At 36.7% G+C, this 14,701-nt stretch overlaps 1 protein-coding gene across 1 annotated transcript; it reads left to right on the plus strand.

The window, feature by feature from the left end:
- Positions 1-6,247: 6,247 nt before the first annotated feature.
- Positions 6,248-14,662, plus strand: tmem175 (transmembrane protein 175). The gene is made up of 11 exons (XM_057354525.1): positions 6,248-7,007; positions 7,178-8,084; positions 8,279-8,317; positions 8,729-8,826; positions 8,951-9,002; positions 9,106-9,141; positions 9,319-9,402; positions 9,532-9,696; positions 9,816-9,897; positions 13,034-13,166; positions 13,988-14,662. The coding sequence occupies exons 2-11, from the start codon at positions 7,884-7,886 to the stop codon at positions 14,655-14,657; spliced, it is 1,560 nt and encodes a 519-aa protein (XP_057210508.1). The 5' UTR covers positions 6,248-7,007; positions 7,178-7,883; the 3' UTR covers positions 14,658-14,662.
- Positions 14,663-14,701: the final 39 nt, after the last annotated feature.

Here is a 14,701-nt window from a genome sequence, read left to right on the forward strand (position 1 = left end):
GCGTTTTACAAATACATAATGCAATTTGAGAGAAAATGCAAAGGTGTAACATAAATGTACTGTGTTTAAGTATCACCTTTTTATGAGATTATCTCAGATTGATTTTCTCACAAATGTTACCGTGCAGATTTTCTCACAAATGTGACCGTCCAGATTTTCTCACAAATGGGATCGTGCAGATTTTCTCACAAATGCATGTGCAACTTCCTCTTACAAAACAGCAGGTGGTGCTATTGGGAATTTGACACTAGTTTCTATAGGAAGAAGCCATGAACATTACCTTGCGTGCCACCCTTGCCAGTGCCAGAAACTGAATTAATTTCCTTCATCAAGTTTCATTCAGTTAGTCTCATGAAATTGATTGAAACTGTTAATAATAATCAGTTACTGTTCTTAATAATAAATAATGAATTATGCATTGGTTTTAATATACAAATAACCCAGCAAACACAGAACGTTCCCCTAAAGTTAGTTTTTGGATCCCTTTTGGTTATTTTTTTGGGAACCAAAAAATAACGTTCTAAGAACGTTATTTTCAGGTTTTATTTTTTTGCAACCAGAAAATAACGTTCCCAGAACGTTGCAGGCTGTTTTTTTTTAAATAACGTTCTCTGATGGTTATTTTTTGGTTATTTTTTTGCAACCAGAAAATAACCAGAAAGTAACGTTCCCTGATGGTTATTTTCTGGTTATTTTTTTGCAACCAGAAAATAACGTTCTCTGATGGTTATTTATTGGTTATTTTTTTGCAACCAGAAAATAACCAGAAAGTAACGTTCCCTGATGGTTATTTTCTGGTTATTTTTTTGCAACCAGAATATAACCAGAAAGTAACGTTCCCTGATGGTTATTTTCTGGTTATTTTTTTGCAACCAGAATATAACCAGAAAGTAACGTTCCCTGATGGTTCTTTTTTGGGCTATTTTTTATGGTAAAAATAGTCAAAACTGGTAAACGTCAGTGACATGTGCAATACATAAATTATAAGATCATGTAACCGGTCCTACTCGCCCGGCCTCGAACCGGCGTCAGTCCGAATGGGAGACGGGCGCTCTAACGAGGAGGTTAAAGACCGCAGTCCCTAGCGTCTGTCGCTAGAGCGTCTCTGTTGGTCAGGGAGTGAGGTTTACACACTGCACAGCTCTTCACTAGCTGGCCTCTGTTACAACGTTGAAAACCAAATTAAATTAATAAATGTGCCGTTTAATGGCTGAAAATAATAAACTAGTTAAGCTAAATGAAAATACAATCATCTATATCCATGTGTATTTCCTTAGTGTGGTTGTCTGTTACTGTATGTGTGTGCGCTCGAGCACGTGCATTCTCCGCTCTGCCGCGCACTCCCGTCATTTAAAATTAACGGTCATTTCGTTTTACCTCACCGACTAACACATTAGTTTAGCGGTTTATTTATTTTAATTTTTTATTTAAAACCGTACAGATTTGAGAGTAGATTTATATTTTCGTGATGTTCGATTGATTTGACACATCTAAATCAGCAGACCATGATGAAAGGACTGAAACTCAGGGCTTTTGATTGTGTTATCTAAAGACGGAGCCGCGCTATACTTCTGTGGGGAGACAAGAATATTGTTAGCCTGAAGATAATTAAATGTTTATTCTTCTGTCAATAAAAATCTGCTTTAAATATTGTGTTGAAGTCATTGGTTATTTTATTTCGATATCTATAATATCTGATGTTGAGGTAGGCCTACACACAGTGTGGTTTTATTAGAAATGATATACTGTGCTGTTTAAATCGAAAATTAGGCTACTTTAGTGATGAAAAAGGAATTATTAGGCTAAAAGAATAATCTAATGCATTGATTTCATCCTCCATATTGTGTGGGATGATGCAGTTTACTTATTTTAATTAGATTAGATTGCGATGGATAAAACACAGCATGGATGTATTCATTACTGACGTGTAAATGGACCGAGAAAAATATTTTAGGCTAACGTTCTGGGAACGTTCCCCTAACGTTAGTTTCTGGTTCCCAGAAAGTTTTTTAAGGTTTGTTTTTGGTTATCTTTACGGAAATAAAACGTTAGTTTCATGGTTTCTATAACGTTAGGGTAACGTTCCCCTAACGTTAGTTTTTGGTTCCCAGAACGTTATGGGAACCAGAAACTAACGTTCTATTAACGTAAAGAAAACTTTCCTGGAGAACCAAAAACGAACCTTAGAAAATAACGCTCTGGGAACCAAAAACTAACGTTAGGGGAACGTTCTGGGAACCAAAAATTGTTAGCTGGGAACGTACAACAAACTGGATGCATTTGCAATGTCACCCCTTCCACACCATCTCATTCTCTCGTTCTTGTTTCCAAACTGTTGATGTTCACAAAACCAACACATCCTAACTCCACATATTTACGCTCGGTCAGCGCCCTTCGGCGTCACTTTTGAACGCGCAGGGTACCCCTTTGGCGTCGTTTTTCGACGTGAAGGGCACGCAAATTTTACAGTCATTATGAAAATGTATATTAGATATCATTTGCAATGATGATGTTTCGGGGTTTGATTTAAGTTTAATGGACAGGATAATTGTGTTTACATGACACTATTCAGACAGTTTGAGCAAGTAATGTAACAGTTTATGTATCGTAATATAAAACACATAATACAAGCAGTCACAATGTCATTCAAAAATACAGAAATTCCAAGGGTACCAACGCGAAACGATCGATTTGTATGAGGAACAGATGTGAAAGCGATCACCGTCCGCCGTAAATCTCAAATCCAGTGAAGAACGACGTATAAATTAGGGGTGGGCTGATCGATCCTTGAAGTATCGATACTTCCGATACTGAGGTTGTATCGAAAAGGATCGATCCTAACATTAAAATATCGATACTAATGTGTTTTTAGTTTTTACTACTGATTTTATTTATTTACTAATGTAGCTAATAATTGTATAATAAAGAAAAACTATTTCCCATACACCTAGTTTTGCACACGTTGCTCCTCCCTGCCCTGCTGTGTTTTGTAGTCCGCTATCACGTGACTCAGCAGCGCCAAGCGCAAGCACACAGACGCTGCTGCAGCCAGCGAAAAGAAGAGGAGCATCCTGTGGAGTTTTATCACCTCTGTGAATAAAAACACTGCGAACTGCGTTGTATGGCAGTGGGCCTTTCGGGGTAAAAAGCCAAAGATTGAAAGTACTTTATTATTTAAGCACTTTATTTACTTTGTTTCTCAATTGTATGCACTTTGTTTATAAATTCACTTAAAAAGTGTAATGAAAGGGAACAATGTTAATTTGTTCTATTATTTTCTAAACATAACACTGAACAAAAATGGAAAAGCAGTTTTAAAATCTTTGTTCTTCAGTAATAATTTTGTCCACTTTGTTTTTTTAAAGCTATAGAAGTAGTACTGGGATAACGAGAAATTGTTTTGTAATATATCGTTTTCCAGTTCTGTTAATATGTTAATGTTACTATTTTCCAGTAATAATCTGGTGCAAAGTTCATGTTTGCAAATTCGATTACAGGAATAAATAACTAAATAAATAGATTTATTTTGTTTAAATTATGTCCAGTGTTTTAACATCTACATGATTAATTAGCCTACAGGCACATTAAGAGCACAAATCACAAAATATTTTAGTGGTCATGAAAATGTATTCAGATTTAGCATATTAATGATGCATTCATCTGATAAATCATGACATTTCATCAACAGGAAAGTAAATGTACGTTCAAGTGTTTGCTTTTTAAAAGTAGAAAGTATTGGTATTGGTATCCATATCGGCAATACTGGCCCTGCATTTACTTGGTATCGGATTGATACCAGATTTTACAGTATCGCCCACCACTAGTTCAAATATTAGGCTTGTTTGAGATGCACATTGCCTCGCCTGAAAAGAAGACGAGAGTAGGCGGCTGCAGTAAGGGGAGGACACTTCAAATCGCGCTGTCGAGTCGACTGGAAACGTCAGCAATGGAATAGATCGCGTTCACGTTTTTTATCGCATTTTTCTTGGGCCAACTGAGTTTAAAAGTGAGAAATGTTCTAAATCGTATATTAGACAAACTCTCAACCATGTCATGGCTGTACGAAATAATTTAGATATGTTCTTTGACAATCGAAAAAAAAAATCTAAATTGTATGTGATATTTATACTTCTGCGGAGTTCCTATATTGTGTAAATTCTGTAACTCATTTCCAGAAAACACAGACCCTATTTTTTCAGAACATATTTTCTTTAATTCCTGGACAAAGTGCAATAATTGTGGTTAAATGAGTAAAATGTTGTGAATTTAACATGTCGTTTATAAAAAATGTAAAAAAAAAAAAACTGTGAAACTGTGAAAAAGGAGGTCAAACTTTTTTATATTAATAACTTACTTTTGTTAGCTAAGAATTTAATTCCCAAATGTATTTTTTTTATTGTTTGTAATATTGAAGAATTATTTGGGACAAAATTTAAAAATGCTGTCAAAAGCAAATAATAAAAAGCTGGAATTTTGTTAGACTCATTCGATAATATAAATAATATTTCTTGTTTTTAATTTATTAATATGGATGGTTTGAACATTTTGATTTTTTTTCTTTCTTTTTTGTCTTTGTTGTTTGGTATGTATTATCTTTTATTATTTTTTCTCGTCTGTTTTTTAATGTAAAACTGTATACCATCTTGTTTTGTAATGTTTTTGTTATAATTTAATAAAAAGCACTTTTTATCGCAGATGAAATCTATGCAATTGAATTGCCACAACCAATCATAATCATGGAGAGCACAGAACTCAAGGAGCTCTAATGTTAGCACTAAAGGCTCGTTTGTACAGTTTCGCTAATCTACTCTCTGAGCTGTGATGCTGTATTAAAACATAATACAGCCACGCAATAAATCTGTTTTTATTAATTTATTTTGTAGGAGAAAAGTATGAAATAGTGAGTGAACATGACCACTTAAAAACTACGCAACCAGCAGTCACTTCCACTGAACTGCTAAAATCCGTCTGGGTAACAAACTGTGAAACTGTGTTCCCCCGTCTGGGGAACATATCTGATGAGATATGTTCATGTTTGTATGTCCATACAATGTATGTTTTAAATGAACAAGGACAATAAATAACTAGTTCTTGGAAACATTGTTTTGTATGGGCGCATAGATTTGTAGCTGCGCAAAAGGTGCGCAGAGCCGTTTTCCTTGAGTCCTGTTCTCTCCGCGTTTATGATTCGTTGAATGGTAAGGTTGAATCTGATTGGCTAAAGAGTACGACAACCCACGTGGGGGGGGGTTGCTCTGCCAGGACAGTCTCAAAAAAACACACACATCCAAGCCGATTCACACGTGAGTGACGATTTGCACATTCACATAACACGATAAACGTGTACATTTTAAACTTTCGAAATATTTGCGCACAGTCGTATGTTTGCGAAACGTACTTTATGAGAAAATAGTTTTGTTTTACGCACGTGAATTGCTTTTTGTAAATGTATATGTATACTTTGTGCACGTAAATTAGGTTTTGTTCATGTGAAACTGTTTACGCATGTGTGTATCTTGTTTTACGCGTGAATAATTAATGAGACTAAAATCGCTCCATAATAACGTGTACAGACGTTAGACGCGTGGACGCGTAATTGCGTGTAGACACGTAAACCTTAGCGGCTCCGTTGTCAAAATAAGAGTCACATCCAGCAATGCAGACCCTACTGATATTTTATCTTTGCTACTCTTTTCTGTTGGCTGTTAAACTTATTTTATTAAAAAATGGCAATGATACGCTTAATTTAATGATTAAATCAATAATCATTAAACTATTAATATGCAAATTTGTCCTATGGTGTGACAGCAAAAATGTAGGAAAAAACCCAAGAACGAAGATAAATCTCTCTTATGCTATTTTATATGATAAAATCCCTGTTATGTTATTATTACTTAGTCTTGTCCACATTTTGGATTTTTATGTGTGTTCATTTAGATATTGTTGAAAAAAAAGTATACTTTTCAAAGGGGTGTACTCATTTACGCAGAGCACTGTATATACATAGATGTCAAAACTGTGTATTGAAATGATACCCTGATAGAATATCATATTTTGTCATGGACAACTCACCCTATTAATTGTTTAGTTAAAAATGAAACGAAATACAACCAAGATCTGGAAATGTCACAATTTTGTTCTTTATTTGCAAAAGAGTCAAAGAACAGAATATGTAAAAGTGCAAACTATGTATAGATGAGTATACAATGCATATTAACACAAATATAAAACTTTCAAAAAACTAGTAACAATAAAAGGTTAAACAAAAAATTAAACTATAAAGCCAATAAAGTGCAAAAGATCGTGCACAGTGTTAATAAAGTGCGAAGTTCTTCATGTCTTTTGCTGACACTCTTCCAAACCGACATTAGAGGAAATCTCTCTCCAAGAATTCGCCGCCATCTGACAGTCTTTATAGTCCGCCGAAGAGGAGTCATACAGATGCGTGTATTTCCGAACCTCTTCAATCAGACGCTCAGTACTTGGTCGATGCTCACCATGTTGTTCTTTTGTGGACTCTGAACTTGCCGGAAGAAGACGCCAGAAATGCGTAGAAGGAAGTACGATGCTGCCAAACCGACCAATCACAGCGCTTGCGGTCCGCGTAGGGTCCGCGTTGAGTTGGCGCGTTGTTACATTTTTGGAGAGGTGCGCGTCAGGCTACACCGTAGGGTACGCACAGGGTACGCGGCTCTGCGTAGGCTACGCCAAATTGGCCTTAATACGTGTTAACGTGTTGGTTTCATACGTTTTGGCCCTTCTGGCCTTCCATAGTAGTACAGTCTGCATATGATCAGTCTATGGCCCTGTCACAAATAGCGCACTTCATGTGGACTTGAGGTCTCGTGGACTTAAATTGCGCGTTCCCGCCAAGTCTACGAGTCCGTAGGGTCTGCTCGCGAGCGCCTCCTTTGTGCCCTCGATGCGGTCTGATGCAGACTCTACTGAAGTCCCCTACCCAGGAATCCTTGCGAGCGCCCAATCACAGAACGGATGGGAGGAGTGTCGTGTATGTCAGACATATACGTAAACATGACGGATACATTTTTAAATGTATGTTTTGATAAAATTCAAAATTAATTTATTAATTAGTTACTTATTCGTATTATTGCTTATTTATTTTCTATTAAGCCAGCTATTCAAGAATAAAATAATTTAATGCAGTGCATTTTCTTAGATAAGGTAATAAGCCATGTTTTGTTGTAGATTTATATCTAGTTGTCTCTGGGCTCTGTAAAGCTGAACAACACAGCTTCTGTATTATAGAGAAATATTAAATAACAACATATATGCATATTAAGAACACATTATGCACATTAAGTATAGTGTAAACAAATTAATAAATATACATCCATGACGTCATGACAAATGAATGCATTACAAACATAAGTATCTATTGCATAATGCTCGGGTGGCATATAAACATATGAAATACAAACATATGAAATACAGAACAATAAAAACCGGCAGCTCCAGTCCCAAATAACAACAATGGGACAACAAGTGGACGACTTCACGCGGCGCTGCGCAGACTGATCAGCGAATGACAACAAAGTACCGCGAGAGTGATTAGAAAGCACCGCTTGCTTTTTCCGGTGTGATGACCTCAAGTCTGTCCCAAAATGCACTCCCATGTACCCTTGTGGACTCGTGCCTAGTGCCCTATAGGTCTGCACTTCCTGACGTCATCAAGTGTGGACTCGGAGGAGGTCCACAAGACCGGAGTGCGCCATAAGGGACAAGGCCTTTGAAGACAAGCGAGCGTCGTCATGCGCGTGCACGTGTGGGGAATTGGAATTCCGGTCAGCTGACGATGCGTCATCAGTGTTCGCAAACAGCGTTCATGCCTGCCCCGTTCACTGACACCGTTTACCGCCGCTGTCATGGCAGACAACGATGAAAACGAAATAATCGAGCATCATGATGACGAGGAAATGGAGAAAAGAGGGACGCCGAGAAATCACTCGCATTCATTTCTGGAGAGCGTTACGTCGTCAGAGAAAGACGGTCACAACAGCACGCAATCATCACACCGCCTGCTCGCGTACAGTGATGCGCTCATAGCCATCATCGCTACTGTAATGGTGAGAAACAGTACTCGCATTCAACCTTTAAATAAATCTTACTTGTCAGATAGCATTAAATCCGCAATTAAGCACATATGACATGATACAATCTGATGTCACATTCTTTCTGTTACTTTAAGTTCTATAAAACCAAACTATAATGCGTGCATGTGAAAAAGGCAACTAAATCTGTTATTAATTTATTTTCACAGATTTTACCTGTTGCACATACAAAATTTCAGGATAATGAGGTGAAACAAGTTATTTTATCTAAATTGAGGGTACCTTTCAAGAGTTTAGGGTCACTTACTGTAAATGTTTCTAATAAGCGAACGATGAATAAATAATTTGCCTGATGAAGGAATGCAGCCAGCAAGTGCCTCAATACTGCTTAAAACCCCCCAGGGTTACAGTACCTCAAGAAGCAGGTTGATCAAATGTTTTCAGTTATATGAAAGTTTTTTAGGTTTATAACGTAATTCCCATAGCTACATTAACGTTATGCCATATATATGTGAGTTTACTATTATTCCAAAAAGTGAAAAAATATTCTTAAAGAATAAGTGACCCTAATCTTTTAAATGGCTGCATTTGAAATTAAGCATGTTATGCTTTACTTTATGTACTTTATACATTGAAATATAATCCCTCCATATATTCAGGAACTGAAAGAGAGTATTCAGTCTTTGCTCACTACTAAGGTTTCTGTCTACTTGATGACCTTCTTGATTGTAACTGTTGCTTGGGCTGCACATATCAGGTGAGAGCATGTAAACATTAGCACAGCAGAATTCAAATATTAACTTCATATTAACTATTCCCTTCATCCACTCCCTTACATGACCTTCAGTCAGTTAGAGATTTCATTTACATGGTTTTGTTAGGTTGTTTCAGGTCATTGAGCGCATTGATGACACTCTTGCACTTCTTAACCTGGTGAGAGCACCAAAAAAGCTGACATCAGACACATTATTTTTTGTTGTTTATTAGAATGTTAAGTGTGTAGAGACTTTCAACTTTCCTTTTTATTCTATTTCAGGCTTGTATGATGCTCATAACCTTCCTGCCATACACAGTGAGTTATTTTATTCATGTGACAAAGCATGCACTGATGTTTTGAAATGTTTCACAATTTGCTAATGTTACACTGATTTTATCACATTCATCAAATATTTTAAATATAAAAATATAAAAGAATGCAAAATAAGAGCTATTTTTGTGTCATTTTATTTAATGTATTTGTTATTTATAGTTCTCCCTTATGGCGGCATTTCCTGGCAGTGTTCTGGGCCTTACTTTCTTTTGTGCTTGTGTCATTGTGATTGGCTTAATTCAGGTGAGGAAACCATAACGAGGAACATTCAACCATTTAAACCATTACCAGAGCTAATTCATTTACATTTAAGCAAGGTCATTGATATCATGCAGTGTCAACTTTGGTCATGTGTTTACTTTGTGCTACTAGGCGTTGATTGTCTTGTATGGATTTAGCCACCCCTTCCTTCTGAATGACCACATCCAGATGTCAGAGAATCCAGCATATTACAAGCACCACATTCTCAAAGTCATCATGAAGGTTCCCATCATGTGCCTCTTTGCCATTGTCTTTTCATTCATCTTTTTCCAACTGGTGGGCAAATTTTAAGTTGTATTTAAATATTACATTCGATACTATACATAATGCTGAAATTTCAAAAAGTGTGCTACTATATACAACAAATATTTACACCATTTTTTTGTCTCCCATAGTCATATGTCCTTTTGGCTATTGTTATATTCCTGCCCTACATATCTCAGTGTTTCAAGTGGATCTGGAATAAAGCCGTTGGTGGTGAGAACAAAACATAAAAATTCTCCTGTCGTTTAAAAAAATAATATAAACAATGGTATATGGGCTGACAAAAATCATAATCACGGTTATTTTGGCCAATATTAAAGGGGTGATATGACACAGCTAAAACAAATATTATCGTTTATTTTAGATGTAATGCAATGTGTATACACTATTTAAGGTTAAAAACACTGTATTGCGTGCATGTTTGTATCTCCTCTTTGTCCCGAACATCATGTTCCCAAGCAATTGTACTGACAGGTGATAAAATGTCATCGGTACTTTCCTTATCAATTCGAGCCCGAATTTGATCTGGAAAATGAAGATGATCAAGCCGATACTTTAACTTTGCCAGTGCGACTTGAGCAGGATGTAAAGGATTGGTAAGGTTTTTAAAAAATATATTATGTTAAATAGTTAAAAACTATAGCTAACTGTTTTACCTTTTATATACGACGTTATAAAGATTTGCCGTTAGCGATCAACCAGTGTTACGCCATGTCTCGTCGCGACTCAACAAAGACAATAAACCCCATTATAAACATGACATTTGTTGCCTCTAGTTAGAACATAATTACCAGAGGTGGAAAAAGTAAAAAAATATTATACTCAAATACAAGTACTACTACTTTGATGAAATTGTACTTGAGTACAAGTAAAATTACCAGACAAAAAAAATCAACTCAAGTAAAAGTAAAAAGTAGCTTGTTTAAAATGTAGTCAAAGTAAAAGTTACTTAGTTACTTTTTAAAAGTGGGGGGACCTCTCCTTTTTTGTGCAACACCAACAATAGTCATCATAGTGCCTAATTTTATATATTAAAACGGGTTACAAGTGCACTGCAACAAATAAAGAATTGTTTGTCTTGTTTTGCCGAAATATCACAGAATCATATAGCAGAAATATTAACTAAACAATTATTAAATCAATATACATTTTCTTTAGAAGCAAAATTAAGCCATAAAAAAGATTGCCAGAAGCCTTAGTTTCTTAACAAATTATCAATGGTACACACTGCTAAGTTTCAGTAGTGAAACCACGTATAGTTACCATGGCAACATTTTTGCCGTTGATCGCAGTGAACAAGAAACATGAATCCCAAGAGTTTAATCCCTTTGATACGTATCTGCTGTGACGACGAACTGCAGTCAGGTCGAGACCCCGATGAGGATGACGAGCATGCAGATGAGCTTCCCTGAGACGGTTTCTGACAGTTTGTGCAGAAATTCTTTGGTTATGCAAACCGATTACATAGGATTTTTATAAGATGCTAGTTTGCACAGCATCCATAATCTGGTCTTGAAGCTGAAATGGTTGCTTTCAGAGTTCGATGGGGTTTCACCTTTAGGACAGGTGCACTACCGAAGTCTAACTTCTCTGTCTCCATTGCTCTTCTGGTATTGACGTAAAAACTCTCGCGCCCATCATTCACTGGAAAAATTTCTGGTCATGTTTTTTTCCTTGCAATGTTTGCAATGTGTTGTTGCAAATGTAATTCGTTACTTTCCACCTTTGATAATTACTGATTATTAGGACTTATGTTGTCTTTTTTCACGTTGCGTGAGTGTCTGCATTTGCAGATCACACAAAGAAACAACATGCACTACAAACACACGACAAACTCAACTCGCGTTAGTCCGTAACAAAGTCTTTTACAATGAAAATATACTTACAGGCTGCGAATCTGAAGCGCCAGACTGTCCTTGCAAAGTTGTAATGGTTGGAATTGCCCCACTTTTTAACCAAAGCTTTCGGTGCACAGCCGGCCTTGATCTCTCCCAGGTTCATGAAGCAATAATGCGCTGCACACACTTGAAAATTCGGATTGTACTGTTCTAGAACAGTATTGTAAATAAAATGTACAATTCGTAACCATTCGTTTTTAGTCGTCTCATCTTTTGGAAGGGTGAGAAAACAAATAGGCTTTATTTTCGCAACGAAACACACAGCATCTCCATGACATGGCTGCGGCAGCGACGATGCAATGAGATTTACAAGTATGCCCACCTTACTTGCGTATACATTTGGGCGGTCTTAGTCAAATCATACCATGAGCTGATGTAGATTTGTGGGGGGGTGGTTACACGAGGCGTTTCAGGCAGGTCTGGGTAAGCATTCGCTTTTGCATAGAATGCATCTTTTGTTCCGACACTTCAATTTTTGCAATTAGACAATTTTTGTCTAATACATGCATGGGCAACTTATAACACACCAAAGACACAGAAAACACGTATTCGCGCCATATGACCCCTTTAAGATAATGATTATTTAACATGATTACTCCATAACTTTTAAAACATGGTTCACCCAAAAATAAAAATTAATTTACCCACCTTCAATCTGTATGCATTTATTTGTTCTGATGAACACAGAGAAAGATATTTGGAAGAATGCCAATACAGTAACCAAACAGTTCTTGGACCACATTGACTACCATAGTAGAAAAAATTACTTGTATTATTATTTTTGTTCTGTTAAACACAAAAGAAGATATTTTGAAGAATGTAGGTCAGGAAACAGTTCTGGGTCACTTTTGAATACCCTTGTCATTTTTCCTACTTTGGTAGTCAATGGTCTAGTCAAATTTGGTTACAAGCATTCGTCCAAATATCTTTCTCTGTGTTCAATGAAACAAAATAAATCTATACAGGTTTGGAACAACCAGAGAGTGAGTAATTCATGACAGAATTTTCATTTTTGGGTGAACTATCCCTTTTAAAATAAATAACTTGAATTCAAATGATGAACAAAAAAAATTATCACGTAAAAAACAACCGCACAGCTGTAGATTATTGCAAAATAGAATGCCGCACAATAATCGTTTTGTTTTGCTTCGATTATTTTGTTTTTGTAATTGTTGGAAGCCAAACTTGTCGATTGCGATTATTAACAATTCATTGCACAGCCCTACAATGGTATGGAAACGCTTTCCTGTAGCTCAGTGGTTAGAGAATGGCGCTAGCAATGCCAAGGTCATGGGTTCGATCCCAGGGGATTGCACATGCAAATCTAAAGTATAATGCAATGTAAGTCGCTCTGGATAAAAGCCTCTGCCAAATGCATAAATGTAAATGTAATGTATAAACAATTGTAATCTGACCAAACTTCTGTTCTCTCACTGGTTCTATAAATTCAGGTCAGGTAGAAGATACAGATCATGTGCTTTTCTACAACTACCTTCCAAGTGAACCCTTGAGTAAAGAGCGTGTGGAAGCGTTCAGTGATGGAGTTTATGCTATTGTTGCCACGTTGCTCATCTTAGACATTTGGTTTGTACATTTCTCTCGATCACACAAGATTTTACTGTATATCAAACTAGAGCATACCAGGCTGTTTTTTGGCTGTATTACTTTAATGTTTTTTTCTTTTGTTAGTTAAATCACAAACTTTTGTTAATTGGTAAATCAATGTTCATTCAGCAATTACATTATATCTTAAAATTAGGGCTGTCAATCAATTAATCACGATTAATCTTTTTTTAAATTAAAATTTGTGTTTACATAATATATGTCTGTGTACTGTGCATATTCATTTTGTGTTTATAAACACATACACATATATGTATACATATTTAGGAAATATTTACATTTGCTAACACTATCTTGCGGTGCCCTTGTTACACATGTTACATGTATTTACTATAGTATTTACTATAAATTAATTATGCATAATTACATGTAACTAATGTAGTTAATTTTTATTACTCAGTACTTAAATGTATAATTACACTGTAACACAGGCACTGAAAAAACGTGTAACCTTACATTTATATATGAATTAAATGATTGGTAATAATTATAAATAAATGCATGTTTATACATTTTTATATTTTTCTTAAATATATGCATGTATGGGCGTGTTTTTAAATACAAAATGAATATGCACAGTGCACAGACATATAATATGTAAACACAAACTTCAATTCTGGATGCAAACACAGAAACAAATGTATAGTATAAAGCAATGTAAGTCGCTTTGGATAAAAGCCTCTGCCAAATGCATAAATGTAAATGGATGCGATTAATCGTTCAATTAATTTTTTTGACAGTTTACAGAACTTGAAGTAACCTTTTCTGTCTTCTATATACAGTGAAGACAACGTGCCTGATCCGTTTGTTGTGAAGAAGGAGTTTAACGGCAGTCTGCTCAGTGCACTTCTGAATTACGGTCCGGAGTACCTGGCCTACTTTGGTTCCTTTGCCACTGTCGGGCTTCTTTGGTTTACTCACCACTCTCTGTTCCTGCATGTAACGAAGGCCACGCGCCTCATGGGTCTTTTCAACACATTCTCCCTGGCCTTTGTGGGCGGCCTGCCGCTCTCGTACCAACTCACCAATGAGTTTCCAAGAGGTTCCCGCAACGAGCTGGAGGCGGTGCAGATCAGCTGCGTCATCATCTTCTTTGCTGGCCTTTTCCAGCTGGCCATGTGGATAGTGGCGCTCTTCAACGAGCGTGAGACTTTACACCCGTACGTGCGGTACGGCGGGCGAGAGCATGCTTTCATGCTGGCCAAGCTCTCTCTCTACCCCTGTGTGGCACTCGGGACGTTTTTCTTCACTTGCGTTCTTAGTCGATTCAGCGCCCCGATCTTTCACATGATGGAGATAGGCGTGCCGTTCGCCTTTCTGTTACTGAGGCTGCTGGTGCGTGCGGCTCTGGCGCTGCTGAGGTGGCTCTTTTGTCCTGCAAGACCAGATGTGGACAGAATTCCAGTAGAGGGAGATGATCTACAGCTTCCAATTAATGACATAGGAACCTAGCAGAGAAGGGTCTTAGATCCGTCCACTTTTCTGATCATGTTAAA

This window comes from Triplophysa rosa, linkage group LG2, assembly GCF_024868665.1.
Source record: "Triplophysa rosa linkage group LG2, Trosa_1v2, whole genome shotgun sequence".
Lineage (NCBI taxonomy): Eukaryota > Metazoa > Chordata > Actinopteri > Cypriniformes > Nemacheilidae > Triplophysa > Triplophysa rosa.